The following is an 18,309-nucleotide window of genomic DNA, read 5'->3' as shown; positions in this document are numbered from 1 at the left end:
GTCGCAAGCTGCCTGGTGATTTACTGAAGGTCCACTCTTCATAGTTTCCTTACCTGATCCCAGAGTGCACTGCTCTCTACTCTCTCATCATTCCACACAGAGCTGGTGCTTACAACACGCCCTGCTCATTTTCTCTGCTCCTCTCCCAAACCCTCACCCCGAGTTTTTCTCTTTCTGGGGCTTTATAGAAGTACAGGGCACTCTGGAGACATCTTAGATTCATTTGTTGAATTATTCAACTCTAAGAAGTACAGAAATTTCATTTATAGAAAAATCCATATAGAATGTTTCACTTGGTGATTTCTTTTATTATTTATTATTTATTTTATGTGCATTGGTGTTTTAACTGCTTGTATATCTGTGTGAAAGTGTCGGAACCCCTGGAATTGGACAATGGTAAGCTGTCAACTGAATGGGTACTGGAAACTGAACCTGGGTCCTCTGGAAGAGCAGCTTGTGCACCTAACCACTGAGCCATCTCTCCAGCACCTCACTTGGTAATTTTTTAAAAAACTTTCTCATTAGTCTGCTTTGGACAAGTGCTAAGTGTCTCCTCTACCCTCAAGACAGTTTCCAACTGCATCAGTCACTGACTGACTGATACATTCCAATGTTCTGGGAAACTAAACCCATGGCTTAGTACTTTGCATCACAGTCTAAGTTGACAGTTGTGTTTAGATATTCCATAGGAAAGACCCACACATATGAAGATATACTCAGAGGGCATAAAAAGGTAGAGTCTGGAAATGGGGTCTGGCCACAGGGAAGTGTGAAACAGCAGGATAAGGACAAAGGATGCAGTGTACAGGTGTGTGGCAGCAGCCAAGGCTCCGAGTTGTGCAGGACTCCACTGGGAAGGCCACTGCTATTGTTTGTTTCCTCTGTAAAGTGATGCCTATTTGCCTCTCTTTCCCAGAGGAAGCAAAACTTTCCCTTCAGAAATAAGAGTTAACTCCTAGTCTCTAGGATTTGTGAATCTCCAGAAGAGATTAGTCTTTGAAACATGATTAAATATTCTATTACAATTACACTGTCCATTAAAATAATATTCTGACACAAGTATGGCTAGTGATTGTAGAATTTAAGTAACAAAAGGATCCAGATAGCAAAAAGTCATTATTTCATCTTGGTCTTTCACTCCTACATTCCTCTTTCAGGATACATTTTTATAGCGTCTTTTGTGAACCTGCCTCCTTCCTATGGTACTGAGAATACAAGGATGAGTCAGACATTAGCAAAAAGCTAGAAGACTGGGGCAAAAGTTAAGTTAATGCATACACAGTATAAAACTGTAAGGCAGGTTTGGAGGCTCACCCCAGCTGGGCGTCAGCGAAGACACTCCTGTCCCCATGTGCATCCCCGCTGCCCACGGCAGCCTGGCCTGCGGTGGTCAGCATTCTTCCTGGCTCCCGCAGGCTACTGCGGACTGAGCTCCTGGGCCAGGAGGAGCGGGCGGTTCTGCTCTGCGTGCTTTGAAGCCGAGCCTGGCTCACGCGCACAGTGGTCTCTTCCAACAAGCTGCCCGCACTGTGGCTGGTGCCAGGAGGGTGGGTGGGCATTGTGGGCTTGAGTGGGCCATTGTCGAAGACAGCATCGCTGAATGACCCGCACCCAGGTGGCCTGCGGGCTGTGCCAGCCTGGCGTAGGCCCAGGATCTCTGAGCGAGCATAGCGTGGCAGGGTGAGGCGCCCACCAGGCACCACGTGGCTCCGCCAGGCATACTGGTATTCGCTGTGCCCATAGTGGGCTCTCTCCGGGCTGCTATCTGGGGAAATCTCAAGTCTCCTCAGAGGCTGCCTCCAGGATCTCTCCTCCACTGACTTCTGGGAACTGTACTGTGCTGCTGCTCTCCCCCAGCGACTTCCATAAGTGGCAGTCATTCCAGCCTGTATGAGAGAAATGAAATTTAAATGAAGCATATTGACCTGACCGACTTTGGGATTACAATCTAACATGTCCATTTCTTTGAATAAAATGGAAGTCAGTACCCTTGTGTTACCCTGAGTCATAGTTATTTGTATTAGAATTTAATATTGTTCAAACTTTTAAAGTCCCAGTTTTCCATATTGTTTACACAAATATTCTTAAAAACTGGGAAAGGAGACCACTTGAGACAGATTACTCCCTTCTCGAAAAGTCTGAAATTGTTTTCCTGATAATCTGGTCACGGATTATGTTCTCTGATGTCCCACCTTAAGCATGTCATAGTCCCTAGTGACAGGTGACTGCCGTCCAACAAAGTCATTCTCAACCACGTGTAGCTTGTAGACATACTCAGGGACACTGCTGGTTCGGTGAAGGTTCCCTGAAATTAAGAAAACATTAAAGTAATTTAGAATACAAACGTGCCAATCTACACTGATCAGATGCATGACAAACACTGAAGTTTATATCTAAGTGTTTGGAAATGCTGGTTGAAAGCTGTCATTTAGAAAAGACAAATGATCAGAGGTTATCAAAACATTTACTGGGTGTTTCCAAGTGCCAGTAGTGTATGCCAGTAATCTCTCTTTCTGAGTTGCAGGTAGCCTGAATGAAATCAAGCGAGTTACAAAAACCAACCAAACCAAAAAGAAAACAAAACCCCAAACCAAACAAAACAAGAAAACAATGGAAAGTACAAAACCAGCAATGGCGAGAAGCCTTTAGGAAAGCCCAATGCTGCCGCTGAGCTGACCAGTGCTGGGGCTCACTGGCTTGGTTCAGTCCCAGGAAGTTCTGATTCAGGTCAGAGGTAGGTTGTGTTCCCAGGGTAGGAGCTCTGGAATTTTTTGCTGTTCAGAAGTCCAAGGGAATGAAAACATTCAAACGCTACTAGATAAGGGAGCTTGTGTAAACCAGAGGGTGGGGCCAGTGTAGTCACAGACACCGAGCAATCTAAAGCAAGGCTACGGTGTTGGCATTGTGAGTTTGTAGCTAAGAAATTAACGGCTCTTCTATGATGACTGTGCCTGTGAAGTCAGGACCCAGCTGACTATTTCACAAACACTTCAGGGGAAAGCCAGGCCTTGCTCAGTGAAGCATGCTCTCATCCACTTGATTACTCATCTCTGAGGAATGTGGGCTGGAAGGCAGGGCTGGCCCTCTCCTGTCTCTTTAGCCTTCTCCCCGCATCTGATTTCTAATCTCTTAAATGGAAAAAAGACTTCTAAAGCCTAGATAATGTCTTTTTCTATTTTCTTATTTTTGTCCGGCAGTGTTTCTCTTACACATGTGAGGAAGAAAGACACTCAACAATCCTAAGAGCCTCAATAGAGCTGCTGAGAACAGCAGAACACAGTCCCCTCACTATGATGGAACTCTTTCTAACAAAGTGTCTAAATGTTTACATTTCAAGAGAGTAATAATTATTCACAAATTACTTGGAGGGAGAATGAAGACTGTTGTTACCAGAAAGCTAAACAGTTTGAATCCATTTGGATTATGCTTGCACATGTGTCCCTATTTCCTGATGCCAATCAAGCCTTTTTGTCTGGTTGTCTTAGAGAGGCACCCACACACAGGCTTGTACCTGTCGTATTGAAGGCACTGAAAGCATGGTTAGCCAGAAAGTCCTGATTCTAGAATTCATGAGGCCTGGAAAGGGAGAGGGGTTTCTGACTCGGGAATTCATTAAAGCCTCTTGCCACTGAGGAAGGAAGAAACCAGTACAACTAGCAGTTCAATGAAAGACTCTCTCTTCTCAGCTATCATCTTACAGTTCCCTGGAAATCTCAGCAGAAACTCCATTGGTGGGAGACAGACACCACGTCCATGTATTAAACGCCATGTGCAGCCCTGCTGGCTTCCGGCTTTACATTATCAGATCGTAATTCTGTCAAAAGAATCTCCAGAGCCACTTATATCATTTAGTTATGGGGGGGGGGGGTCCCTCTGCAACTTTGTGAGATTATGCCTTCAGAGAGCCACTAGGATGGCACAGGTGGCTAATGCTATAAAACCACCACGACTTTCCCTTGAAGGGCCTGTACCCACACTTAGGTGTATCTCACTTCCCATCTCTGCGCTCTAAGGTGTTACTTCCATGTGAGCACCTTGCTTTCTTTCTTAACCTTAATTCTCAGGCTAATATTAAACTATTTTTAAAATTAAAATCTTTAACTCTATTTCACATCCACTATGTCAAAATTTCTGTTTTGCATTCAAGCTACAAAATGCTAGTGTGCCTTGTATTGAGGTCCCTAAATGATTAAGGGAACTTCTCAGGCTGCTGTCTCAGTGCCCTTACTACTGAATGAGGGAAAGGAATTCCTTCAATTTAGGAGAGGTCTTAAGGGCATGGCTCCTCGGCTAGCTGTTTCCCCTTACTTCCTGGTCCATTCCACAGCGCAGACAACCAGGAGAGGGTGTAAAGCTTATGCTGGCATAGGGCTAGAAATTAGCAGTATAGACACAGGGCAACACAAAAGGCTTTGAGCCTTAAGGATCTGGGGGAGGTAAAATGAAAAGCTTATATTCCTCCTATCTCCAAAGAAACAGAAACTTCCTAGAGTCTGCATAGGCAAATAAGTGTTAAATAGCTGATGAATAAGAAACCAGATGTTTTACTTACTGATCTATTGGTGATGAGACTGACACCATGTCCAAGACAGCTTATAGGAAAAAAAGCATTTAATTGGAGGCTTTCTTACAGTGTCAGAGGGTGGGTCCATGGTCATCATGGCAAGAAGCATGCTGACAGGCAGGCAGGCATGCACTGTTGCAGCAGCTAAGGTTACATCGTACCCATATGATAGAAGCAGAGAGAAAGGAGAGACTGGCCCACCTCTAAGGATATACCTCCTCCAACAGGCCACACCTCCTAACCCTTCCCCCAAACACTACCAACAACTGGGGACTAAGTGTTCAATTATGAGCCCCTGGGGGCCACTCTCATTCAAACAACCACATCAGATTTACTGTTCATTTTGTTTTCCAAAGCAATTTAAAGATGATTACAGTGAATAGGCTACTGTGGAGGCTGAGGTGGGAGGAACATTTGAACTAATGACTTCAAGAAAGACAGAATATGAGACCGCTTTAAAACAACAACATCCCAATAAAAATGACAAAAACTATAGTGTATTCATTTGATCTTTAAGCAATGGTCTAAAATCTGACAGCTGCCTAATGTCATCACTGTTTCTATCTGCCGCCCCCATCACCCAAAGTAGTTTTGTGGTGCTTTTTGTAACCATGGCTATGAAGATTCACTTGGAATCTTAGCTGTCTGATTGTTGTGGTTATAGCTTTCTTAAGACTCCAGAGAGAGATGGTGTGGCACTGGCTATGATGGCACGTGTCTGTAGGTTGAATTGGGAGGATTATCAGAGTCCAGAATTTATAGTTCATCCTGGCTCATCAAGAAAATCTCACTTCACAAGAAAAAAATAATCATTGTACAGACACAAAGTTTGAAGATGGAAGTAGCCATCACTGAACTGTTCCTGAATTGCCCTTAGGAAAGACAGACAATAGTGCTGGATGTGAATATATATAAAGAACTCAAGAGGATGGGGTCCAGAAAATCAAATAACCCTATTAAAAATGGGGTACAGAGCTAAACAAAGAATTCTCAACTGAGGAATACCAAATGGCTGAGAAGCACCTGAAAAAATGTTCAACATACTTAATCATCAGGGAAATGAAAATCAAAACAACCCTGAGATTCCACCTCACACCAATCAGAATGGCTAAGATCAAAAATTCAAGTGACAGCAGATGCTGAGGAGAATGTGGAGAAAGAGGGACACTCCTCCATTGTTGGTGGGATTGCAAGCTGGTACAACCACTCTTGAAATCAGTCTGACAGTTCCTCAGAAAATTGGACATAGTTTTACAGGAAGATCCAGCAATACCTCTCCTGGGCAAATACCCAGAAGATGTTCCAACATGTCATAAGTACACGTGCTCTACTATGTTCATAGCAGCCTTATTTATAATAGCCAGAAGCTGGAAAGAACCCAGATGTCCCTCAACAAAGGAATGGATACAGAAAATGTGGTACATTTACACAATGGAGTAGTACTCAGCAATTAAAAACAATGAATTTATGAAATTCTTAGGCAAATGGATGGATCTGGAGAATATCATCCTGAGTGAGGTAACCCAATCACAGAAGAACACACATGCTATGAACTCACTGATAAGCGGATATAAGCCCAGAAACTTATACTACCCAAGATACAATTTGCAAAACACATGAAACTCAAGAAGAAGGAAGACCAACGAGTAGATACTTCGACCCTTCTTAGAAAGGGGAACAAAATACCCATGAAAGGAGTTACAGAGACAAAGTTTGGAGCTGAGACAGAAGAAAGGACCATCCAGAGATTGCCCAACCTGGGGATCCATCCCATATACAACCACCAAACCCAGACACTATTGCATATGCCAGCAAGATTTTGCTGACAGGACCCTGATGTAGCTATTTCTTGTGAGGCTATGTCAGTGCCTGGCAAATACAGAAGTGGATGCTCACAGTCATCTATTGGATGGAACACAGGGCCCCTAATGAAAGAGCTAGAGAAAGTGCCCAAGGAGCTAAAGGGGTCTGCAACCCTATAGAAGGATCAACAATATGAACTAACCAGTACCCCCCAGAACTGTGTCTCTAGTTGCATATGTAGCAGAGGATGGCCTAGTCGGCCATCAATGGCCTTGGTCTTGTGAAGATCATATGCCCCATTACAGGGGAATGCCAGGGCCAGGAAGTGGGAGTGGGTGGGTTGTGGAGCAGGGCGGGGGTGGGGGGAAGGGTATAGGAGACTTTCGGGATAGCATTTGAAATGTAAATGAAGAAAATATCTAATAAAAAAGTGGGAAAAAAAGAGTGCTGGGCGTGGTGGCATGCCAATAATCCAAGCATTTCTGAGATTGATGCAAAGACAGGCAGATGTGTAAGTTTGAGGCTAACCTGTCTCCACAGATTGAGTTCCTAGCCAGCTATCACAAAAGGCTGAAAAGAAAGACCACAATCAATTATTTTTTTATTGCTGATCTGGTTGCATTCCTGTGGTGATGTGTCCCCAAAGTCTCAGGATGTGGAGCAAGGGCATCTCCTCCAGTGAGGGGTTGGAGGCTGTCCTGTGCAAAACGCCACCAGTCCACTGAAACTTTCAGGTCAAAGCCAAACAATTACAAATCTTCAAAATGCGTTGTTTTTTTTTTTTTTTTTTTTTTTTTTTTTTTTTAATGAAAAATCTCAACCCACTGTATCTGTCAGCTTCTCATTGGCTGGGGCTGATCTTGTTACTTTACTGAGCGGAACTGCTCCTTCTTTAAGTGTTCCTTGTAAACCAAATGTATTTCAGCAGGAAATTTTCATTTTTATGTTTCTCTCTTGCTGAAACCTTCTATGATTCACAATTATCAAATTCTTTAACTAGCACTTAAAATCCCTATCTCCAATATGTGGTAGAAAAGAGGAATGGGGGAAGGCCACCTACAAAGTGACACAACTGAACTGAGTTAGCCAGGCAGAGAGAAAGGGGAGGAGGGGAGGCATAGAAATAACGAGATAAACTGTGTGTGTTTGCTGAGGATGTGGTGGTGACAGAAAACAATGAGCCTGACAGGCTGCAGGCATCACATCACAGAGAACTTGGAATGCCAAGAGGAAAACAGATTCTACTCCAGTAGATAGCAGCCGAAACCCAATGGCAGAAACAACCACAGAGAATTTAGAATCTTCACTTAGTAGCTGTATGGAAAAGAGAGTGGGGCCAGAGCAGAGCAGAGAGAGGTTCTTATCACAGTGGGCTTTTCCTCCTCCACACGAAGAATCATATCTCAGACTACACTTCTCGGAGAGTCCTGCAGCAGCACCTGGCAAGTTAAATGTTCCTTAGCAGTGTCACGCAGACATCCAACATCGCCTCCCTACACAGAACAGGTCAGTGTAGTCTCCCAGGTTACCCTCTGGTCTGTGCATCAATTACAGTGAGGTCAGCAGTCATGTACGTCCTAGTCCTAAGTGCATGGCAGGTACTCAAACATCACCCCTCCTCTGTGTTTCTGGGTACATGGTGAAGAAGGGAAACTGCTTTCTACAAAATGAAGAGAACTCTTACTGAGGAATCAGAAAAGCTGACATTTTTCTTGAGGTTGATTCTATATTGGGATAATATGTATTTATTAATTTCTTATCTGTATGACTTGTACATATACATTTGGTCTTTTGTTACTCTATAATGAATTTGTTTTCCCAATCAAGAAAAATGTTCATTTGTTTCTGTCAATTTAAAAAAAAAACAAAAAACAAAAACATACCCCGGCAATCTGAGGCTGAAGAGATGGCTCAGGGGGTAAAAAGAGCACAGGCTGCTCTCGCAGAAAACTCAAGTTTAATTACCAATATCCACAGAGTCGTTCACAAGTTTCTTAGAGAATCTGATGCCCCTTTTGGTCTCTGTGGGCACTGCATTCATGTGGTGCAAGACTGTCTCGAATGAAAAACACCCAGAACATAAAACAAATAGCCAGGCAGTGGTGGCGCACTCCTTTAATCCCAGCACTTGGAAGGCAGAGATAGGTGGATTTCTGAGTTCAAGGCCAGTCTGGTCTACAAAGTGAGTTCCAGGACAGCCAGGGCTATACAGAGAAACCCTGTCTCGAAAAAACCAATAATAATAATAATAAAATAAAAAAAATAAAAATGTAAAAAGTTTTACAATCTTCCAAGATTCAGTAAATTGATGTGATACTAAGTCTAAGGTAATCCGGAAGTGTCTAACATTCAATGTGTTTCTTTGAAATTCTGAAAATGATAAAATTATAGAATTTGGATATTTTTTATTGCTTGGGTCAACTAACATTATCATAGTTAAAGCTATACTTCAGTAAATATGTGCATTCCTTCGATGGTGTACTGGCTAGTTTTGTGTCAACTTCACACAGCTGGAGTTATCACAGAGAAAGGAGCCTCCCTTGAGGAATTGTCTCCATGAGATCCAACTGTAAGGCATTTTCTCAATTAGTGATCAAGTGGGGAGATTCCCTTGTGGGTGGGACCATCTCTGGGCTGGTAATCTTGGGTTCTATAAGAGAGCAGGCTGAGCAAGCCAGGGGAAGCAAGCCAGTAAGAAACATCCCTCCTTGGCCTCTGCATCAGCTCCTGCTTCCTGACCTGCTTGAGTTCCACTCCTGACTTCCTTCAGTGATGAACAGCAATGTGGAAGTGTAAGCTGAATAAACCCTTTCCTTCCCGACTGTTTCTTGGTCATGATGTTTGTGCAGGAATAGGAACCCTGACTAAGTCAGATGGTAATGGTGTACTGTGTTTTTAAATGCTGCGGGCTACTTTTAAATACTTACATTTAGGCCTGTATACTAAGCTGTTAATCAGATCTTTAAACACTTTAATGTGTCTTTCAACCTCATATCCAATGTATAAATGACATACAATAGATTTTTTTTAATGTGTCTCTTATAGTCATCATAGCCTTCCCAATCCTGTGGCCCTTTAATGTGTTCCTCATGTGTTAGGACCACCAACCATAAGATTATTTCATTGCTACTTCATAACTGTGATTTTGCTACTGTTATGAATCGTAATGTAAATATCTGCTGTTCTATCATAAAGGAAACTTTATAAACTGTTTATTCTTAATTTAGTGAACTGAAGGGAAGAGGTTACTTTGGCACAAAGATTAAAAAATATCTTAATTCATGGTCTATATCTAGTCTTGCTTAGTGTTTCCTTCCCAAAGTGGAGCATGGGACTTGTGAGTAAATACATTTGGATATATGCACAAAATAGAGGTCTACATTTATATCAGAATTAAATAATTTGAGTATTTTGAAGATCATCTGGGTGGGAACCAAATACTCATTGTAGATCACATTAATCAAATCTGGTGTTTGAGTCATGCATTTCTTATTAAGTTCTATATCAATATCAGTGTTGAACAATATAAAGATAAAATAAAACAAGTCTTATTTTAATACGTGAGAAAAAAGTTTTAAAGTTGATATACAAAAGAATACTGTAAGAGAAAGCACCAACAAGCCACAAATAGCTAGAACAATCAGTTCTTGAGTGGCCTTCTGTTCCCATGACAACAGCACACTAGCACAGGGCTACTGACAGCAGCCAGGTCGTTTCCTTAAGGCAATTCCTGCTCTAAAGAACGGTGTTTTAATCAAATCCTGTGACCCAGGATCTTTGGTTTCTCACAGTTCTGCCGACTCTGCAGTATCCTTACCACCCTCCCACTCAGCCCTTTACTCACAAAAAATATGTTCTTCCCACTTGAGAAGTTTGCTCTTTCTAACCTTCATTTTGTTGGTATTCTATTTTGACAGAGTATAATTAGAAATTTGTAAAAACAGAAAACCCTCCCATAAAAAAATTACATTACCAAATCTGAATGAAAATATGCTATGGGATAACACAGAAGTCACTGTACGCTGAGGCCTGAAAGACACTCACACTCACAGCAGTGTGGGCACAGTCCCACCACTGGCTTCTCCCCTCCTGTCTCCTTCCTCCTGAATGACTAACCCTCTCACTCAAGAGTGACTCATCCATGTAATACCCTTTAGCAAAGGAGTCTTACAGTGCAAAGCTTTATGCTATTTTATCTTGTTAGCTTAGCATTGGTTTTACATTAAAATTGAATTTCTAGTCTAGTTAAAAATCATTAAAAGCTTTTATTTTACTTCTCTGAAAGGGCAAGTCTATTGTTGGCAACTATAAATGACAATTATGAAACAATTTCTCTTTGCAGCAGCACCTGTTAGCTGGCTTTGTGTTACGAACAGGGTTTTATGCTATAGACTAGGCTTGTCCTAAACTCACAGCCATTCTCCTGCCCCAGCCACCTCAGTGCTGGGATTATGAGCATGAGCCACTACACTTGGCTTTTCTAACTGCACCATTTGAAGCCCAGGATAAATGTGTAGTCCTCTCTCCAGAATCCACTCTAATCTCCAGTACTGATAGTTGCTTCTTCAGGAAGTCGTGTAAGTAACAAGCATGGCTAAAGTTTTTATGGTAGCTCTTCAAAGACCTTGTAAAATGAATTGGAATATAGTTCACTGTGCGTTATAAGCATTACATACTACAATTTCTTCCTATTTGGGCACTGGAGAGAGAGAGAAAGACAAGGTAGTAAGTAAAACTGTTTTACACTATAGTCATTTTTTGCTAGCTTTGCTAGCTTTCTTTGCCACTTTTAAATGTTTCATTCTGACTTTTATAGATTTTAAAATTTGGTAAAACATATACATATTTTATAATGCAGCCACACACACACCGTTGAACCTAAGAGATAAAACTGACTTTAAAATATTCACCAGTTTAAAATGATACCAAAAGTCAGTGAGTGATTTCCAGGGAAACCATACACCGTAAGAAAGCCACGGAGGGTGAAAAAGCCTTACAAGGCATTAACCACAAACCTTTCGGCAGACTGTCTGCTGCCTCATCCTTTCTGGTATGTCAACAATCCAGAATTCTCCAGGGTACTGGGGCTAAGGGCAGTAACATCAGGGTCACTCTTTCCAGATCAGCACTGTTTCAGTGCTGTGTTTCCACACTACAGACAGGACACGGATATAAGGAAAATATAAAGCAATCCAGCCACTCTAAGTCCCAAACACTTCCAAAGTACTTCAGTTAAACAGGTGGGAGTCACCTCCTGCTGCTGCTCCAGGGTACAGGGAAGCCCGGTCCCTGTAGCTGACCTCCTTCAGAGTAGGGGTCTGATGCCTTACCCCCGCCTAAGCTGCACTTCTCTGCAGCCTGCCAAAGAGCTCTGTGGTAATCAAAAATAGCTCAGGGCTTTATCCCTTAGTTGGAAAAAACCACTCAACGGAACAGAAGCACCAAGGCTGAGTCTTTGTTCTCTCATGTCAACTCGGCACTATGAAATATCCGTGCACACTTCTACAGTAACGCATGCATCTCCAGCTATGCTCCCTGCACAAGCCTAATAAACTTCTGAGATTTAAAGCTCCTAGTTTCAGAGTGTGGGGGTGGGACTGGTGAGCTAATATCACAGTTCCTCCAAACAGATTTTCAAAATTCTCTTTGGCTGGGAGAACTTTGCATTTGAAAGCTCTGTGGCACCCTTGCTGTTCTCTGGGTACTTAGGGCTTTTGATTCATGACTGCATTTCCTTGGGTTTAAACTTCTTGTTACAAAGCACACCAAATGTGTGTTTAATTCAGCACCAGAATGATGCCCCTTGGAGAAGAACACGTTCAGTGGCAGTGGTTGAATTCACCAAACAGCTCCTGTATTATTCCGTAGAGAGGAGACACCAATTTTCTAGGACTTGGACCATCATCCTACAGCTGTTGATAGATATATGCCTCCCCCCACTCCACCCCTAAAATGATCACCTTATAGTATCTAGCTCATCTACCTTTCCAATTCCATTTAAGGACATAACAGAATGGAAATGCATGAAATTGGAGATGACCAGCTGCCATATGATAGCAAAGTGCTTAGCAAAGCTCCCTGTTCCTTCCTCCTACACTGGACCCCCACCCCCACCCCCACTCCCACCATTTGTTTACTAGTTGATGCCTGCTTGTTCTTCTGGCTGGCCACCCTTACAAGATAAGGAAGAAGGCTCTTCAGTTCCACGTTAGCACTGGGCATGAGGCTTTTCACACTGCAGGATGCAATGGCAGGACTAGCCAGACACTGCCCTCAGTCATCCTGGAGTCCTTTGCCACATTCCTAACCCTAAGGTTTGCTTTTTCTTCTCACCAGGAACTAAAGCAGTTCTTTCCTGTGTAAACCTTTCCATCCTCTTAGAACTTCCTTAGTTTTACTTAGAGGAAAAGGAGTCGTTACAGGGAAGTTTAGTTCCCAAGTAATTTCATTTTGTGTTAGTAATCAAACACTTAATATGTTAACTCATGATCGACTTAAAACTCCACATTTTGGCTTTTATATACCACCTATGCCACTTTCTGTCTGGAATCTTGACTGTTTTATTTGCTCAGTTTCCTTGTCTCTAAGCTTGGATCCACAGTAAACCCAGCCCATGTCTGTAATCTCAGCACATGGGAGACGGAGACGGGAAGTTTGAGGCTGCATCTTAAAAATCGTATCTATATCTACACATATGGAAAGAGAAAGGAAAAAAATACACAGTTCATTTTAAGAAGATAATATAAAGTGCGAACCACATAGCCTAATTAGGGACGTTACAGGCACTCACTTACATGAGCTTGCAATCATTAAACACCTCTTTACTTTTCAAGTATGCAAACATCAACTGCCCTAACCTTTAGACAAACTGAAAAGCGGACAGCCTCCCAGACTCTGCTATTTGAAATCCACATGCTGGCACGGAAGCATTATTATTCTTAATGGTAATCACATTTACCAGAGCTTCTGATCTTTCTGATCAACCACACTTCTGTCAACTAGTCTGTGTGGTGGGGGGTTGATTTTTTTTTTTTTAATGAGGGCGGTTCTGCACCCACGCATCTGTTGGTTCTGGTGTGTGGGTGTGAGGTGGGCAGGCGGGGCTACCTTCAGCCTGGCCAAAGTCTCCTTCCTCCTTATCCTCCGCAGGGTGTTCAGGTTGCTCCCAGACCCAAAGCCGACTTGCTCAATTTGTTTAGTCGCAGATACGGAGTGGAGCACTTGGACGAGGTAACCTCAATTTAGAGGATGGAGGAACCGCAGGGCTTTGAAGGTTTCTTTCTAAAAATATTTATAGAGAGTCGTAAACTCTAAAACATCTCAATAAAAGCCCAAAGCGCCTTATTCCAGAAGATCAATCTTGCATACCAAAGTCTGCATAAAATTTCAAAGTGTTTTTTAGAATCTCAGGGAGAGAACCCGGAGCGAGCGGCGAAGGGTGAAACCGATCGAATTCTTTAATACAGACAATTGTGTAATTAACAAACGAATAAGGTAGACCAGAACCAAAGGTTAGGGAGGAAGCGTGTCCAAAGCGACCAACCACGAGCCGGAAAAGGTAAGGTGAGCAACAGGTGGGCGGGCGGACACCGGTTCGCACCGGGGAGACCTACGACTAGCACGGCGGGTGGGGTTCGACTCACCGCTGACCGCAGAGCTCCGGCCCCGGCGGGCCAGGGTCTGCTGCACCTGCTCCTGGATCCGCTGGCTCCGGGCCGCCGGGTCGCCGCGGCCGCTGCTGCCGGCCAGCCTCAGTCTGGCCTCGGAGGGCAAGGCCAGGCTGGAGCTGTCCAGGTGACCCAGGATCTGCTGGCCCAGCACAGTCCGGATGTAGCCACACTCGGCCAGTGAGCCGGGGACGGCCATCGCGTCGGCGGAGTGACCAGGAGGGACTGCCAGGACCTGCCCGCAAAGCCGCAGAGGCGTGGGGACCGGCAGCAAACCCCGCCCCGCCCCGCCCCGCCCCGCCCCGCCCCGCCCCGTAGGACCCAGGCCCTTAGGGGACAGGGGCGTGGCTCCTGCAAAGCAGGCGCACTCCGCCCGGGGCGAGCACGTCCTCTGAGGCCCCCACGTATTCTCGGCTCGCGAAGGATTGTGGGAGGAGCTGCCCTTAGGACAGGTGCAGCTGGGAACTTCTGCTGTGAGTAGCACATCTAGTTAGTTAGGGTCAGTTACACTGTTCCAAACGTTCACAGATAATGAAACATGTATGAAATAGACGTATTTTAAAGGTTTTTTTTTTTATCCGTAGTACTTCAGGACGCCGAGCTTTTTGTACAGATGGAGCCCCAGAAACATATGTTCTCCCTCAGTGAAAGCCTCTGCTTGCTCTTGCAAATACACAAATTGTACCCAGTGCGCTCTTGTCCACCCACTTCCTTCTTAAGGAACATGCCCACACAGAGAAACTCCAATAAGAGGCCCAGAGAAAAGATGACTTTTAATACTCAGTTTTAATAGCTCTTCTAACGTTGACTAAGCCCTCTTTATGACAAGCTCTTTGCAGGGGAACTCATGAACGAGGTTTCTCACTTAAATCTCCCGAACTTGAGTTTATCATGCTATTAACTATGCTTCACATGCAATTGGGCTAAGAACAAGAGCTAAGCTCAACAGAAGGGTCCTTGAACTTAAAGTTGACAACCGATGCTACTCTCCACATACTGGTATTTAGACTTGGGAGAAGAAAAGAAAAACATCTATGTTTGTTATCAAGTGGGGTCTTTTCCTTTGGTTGCTAGGGTTTGTACCTTTGTTGGAACAGCTAGGGAACACAACTTCTCTTCTTCCCCGGTTCCTAACTAAACAGTTAATGTGGCTTCCTGTTTTGCCTTCGAGCATCGAGGAAATCAGGGACGAGTCACTCTTTCTCCACAGGCCACATAGTCAAAGGTCATAAGGAAAGCTCTGGAGGTGGGAGCTATGAGGTCAGCAAAAGCAACTGGGCCAGTCTTTAGGTAAATTGTGCCCAAAAGCTTGGCTTGCCAAGTCAGGTGTAAATAATGTACAGATGTGATGCTGAGAGCTTACCGAAAACAAGAATGTTATGACGGTTAAATTACAGCAACAAATCCTGTCACCAGCCCCTTGTAAGCAACCTGTTTCCCTTCATCTATCTCCTAGCTCCTTCTGAAAGTCCCAGGTCTGTTGCTTTAAAAGATAACTGCAGCGCCTGCTTCTGCAGGGCCAGGACTCACTCTGGCTTCTGTACCTGGAGAACTATGATTGGTAAGGTCCCATTCTGCTTTCTTCAGCAAGAGACAAACAGGAAATTTCTCTTATTTATCTTAGGAAGTGTAACTTCACTTTCCTGTTTCTTGTCAAATCACTTTTTAAAAGTTCTGTTGTAATTGATTATCTTATTATGCAGGCTCCAATAAATGAGGATATCTTGTAGTTGGTAGTTGGATGGTTTGATAAAAGAATGGCAATTAGAAATTAGCTTACAAGTGAAGGAGGATATACATCTAATTTAGCTTATCCTTTGGTATGGCTAAATAACATAGCCTCTATCCTCCCCAGGTTCCTAACCATACAATTAATGTAGAGCTATGTAGCGTCCTGTTTTACCTGAGGATCAAGGAAGTGAAAAGGAAATAGGGACTAGTCATCCTTTCTCTACAGGCCACATGGTCAAAGGTCATGAGGAATGCTCTGGAAGTAGAAGCTATGAGAACAGCAGGCCTTGGGAACACCAAGTGGTGGGTCATAAGCAGTGCTCTGCATATTTTTACATGTCAACATCCTGTCTGTAAATGGGAATAATAAATGTACCTACACATAGTGTTGCCATGATCACTAAACAAAGAATTGTACATAAGTGTTCAACAGCCCTTAGAAGTCCATTCTTGAGTCTCTGACTTTCTTCACGTCTTTATCATAGATCCCCATCTTACTTAAATGGTATTCTTTCACAATCACTCATGTATGAGCACACATGCGTGCGCGCACACACACACACATACACACACACACACACACACACACATACATATTCACTGTTTCTCTGCACATTTTTTCCACAGATTTTATTTTAATCACTTGTTCTGGTGATTTAAAACAAAAAGGCCCTCACAGACTCATATATCTGGTGTTTGGTCTATAGTTAAGTGGAAGGAATAGGAGATAGAGCCTTGTCGAAGGAGGTGTGTCACTGGGAGATAGGCTTTGAGATTTCAAAAGCCCACACCTGACCCAGTTTCTCTCCCCCCTCCTTTTCTCCCACCCCTCTCTCTCTCCTCTTCCTCCCCACTATCTCCTCCTCTCCCACCCTCTTCTCTGCCTGCAGCTTGTGGGTCAGAGGTGAGCTCTTACCTGGTTCTACCTTACCACACCTGCCTTGGTGATTATGAACTGGCTCTCTGAAACTGTAAGCAAACCCCCAGTTGAATGCTTTCTTTTTAACAGTTGCCTAGCTTGTGGTCTTTTCTCACAGTAATTGAGTAGTAACTAGGGCAGAAGTACCTCATGTTTTACTTGTTAATGACTTCCTTACTGGAATATAAGTTCCAAAACAGGTACTTTCTGTCCATTGCTGTTCTCCAGGACCAAGTAGGTAGGTTTACATCAAATGAATGGAGCAAGCACAAGAACATGCAGTATTTTACAGGGCATATACTGAGTACCAAAAAAAAAAAAAAACAAAACAACACCTGTTAGTATATTTGTTTATGTTTTCACATTGTTTATGTTTCATGTAGTAACTTGCTATATAAAGTCACATAAACATCAGTGCAACTCATTAGCTCTTTAAGCATCAGTAGAGGTAAAATTAAAATAAATCAATGTAATGCTTTTAAATTTGAATACTCACAAAGAATCAGTAAAACAGACTTTTTTGAACTAAAATAAGCATACAAGTTTCTAAGAAGCACCTGTGAGAGCGAGAATCTGCTGCAGGAGCAAGGGCTTAAAGACAGAGAGAGGAGGTATTCAGACTCTGGATCCGTGAGCTGAACCATAGTGTGGATATTTTATCCTAACAAGTGCAGGCCCTATCCTAGTCTCTTTCCTAAGAGAAGGCTTATTGTTTCTTAAATTATGAGCAAGCTCTGAGATAACTGTTGTAGGTAGCGTCCTCCCTACAAATCGAGCCATGGAAGCAGAACGCTGCGAATCCTTATGGTGTCTGGCTGTTCTGTGAGCTGCTGTCTTTTACTGTTTCAGTTCAGTTTTGAAAACTTGTCTTTTTCTCTTGACATTCAGTAAAATATGACTTTTATATGCTAACTAAACATTTTAATTTAGAAAGCAGATTACATGAGTCAACAATAATTCAACAGAAATGACTCAATATTTATATATGTCTCTTTTTGTTTACTTTACATCTTAATCACATCTTCCCCTCTTCCTAACCCCCCCCTCTCACCTGCACACACACACCCCATTTTCCTGTGGACGCCTCCCATGGATATCAACCGCCTTGGCATATCAGGTTGTAGTAGGACTAGGCACATCTTCTATTGTGCCTAGGCAAGTCAGCCCAGTTAGGGGAAGTGGATCAAAGGCAGGCAGCAGAGTCAGAGATGATATCAGCTCCTACTATCAGGAGTCTCATATGAAGACTGAGCCGCACAACTGTTAGACATGTGCAGAGGGCCTAGGTCCATCCCATGCATGCTGTCTGTTTGATGATTCAGTTTCAGTGAGTCACTGTGGGCCCAGATTAGTTGGTTCTGTACATTTTCTTGTGATGTCCTTGTCATCAATGGCTGCTTCAATTCCCTTCTTCCACATGATTTCCTAGACTCCTGTGGGTCTCTGCATCTATCTCCATCAGTTGCTGGGTGAAGCCTCTCAGATGACAGTTATGCTAGCCTCCCATCTCCAAGTGCTGCAAAATATCAATAATGTCAGGGGTGGGCTCTCTGCCATGGCATGGGTCTTAAGCTAGACCAGTCATTGGTTGGCCTTTCCCTCAATTTCTGCTTTATCTTTATCCC

The 18,309-nt window shown here is 43.3% G+C and overlaps 1 protein-coding gene across 1 annotated transcript in view; it reads right to left on the bottom strand.

Annotated features, from left to right (window-relative positions):
- Nucleotides 1-14,261, bottom strand: part of Pkp2 (plakophilin 2) — a 59,368-nt gene extending 45,107 nt beyond the window's left edge. Inside the window, exons 1-3 of the mRNA NM_026163.2 lie at nt 14,011-14,261; nt 2,193-2,305; nt 1,315-1,886 (exon numbers count right to left, since the gene is read on the bottom strand). Of these exons, the coding sequence (NP_080439.1) occupies nt 1,315-1,886; nt 2,193-2,305; nt 14,011-14,233 (908 nt within the window). The 5' untranslated portion in view covers nt 14,234-14,261. The remainder of the gene's footprint in view (nt 1-1,314; nt 1,887-2,192; nt 2,306-14,010) is intronic.
- Between the last annotated feature and the right edge of the window lie 4,048 nt (nt 14,262-18,309).

This window comes from Mus musculus, chromosome 16, assembly GCF_000001635.26.
Source record: "Mus musculus strain C57BL/6J chromosome 16, GRCm38.p6 C57BL/6J".
Taxonomy (NCBI): Eukaryota; Metazoa; Chordata; class Mammalia; order Rodentia; family Muridae; genus Mus; species Mus musculus.
This window is presented reverse-complemented; position numbering and strand designations above follow the sequence as displayed.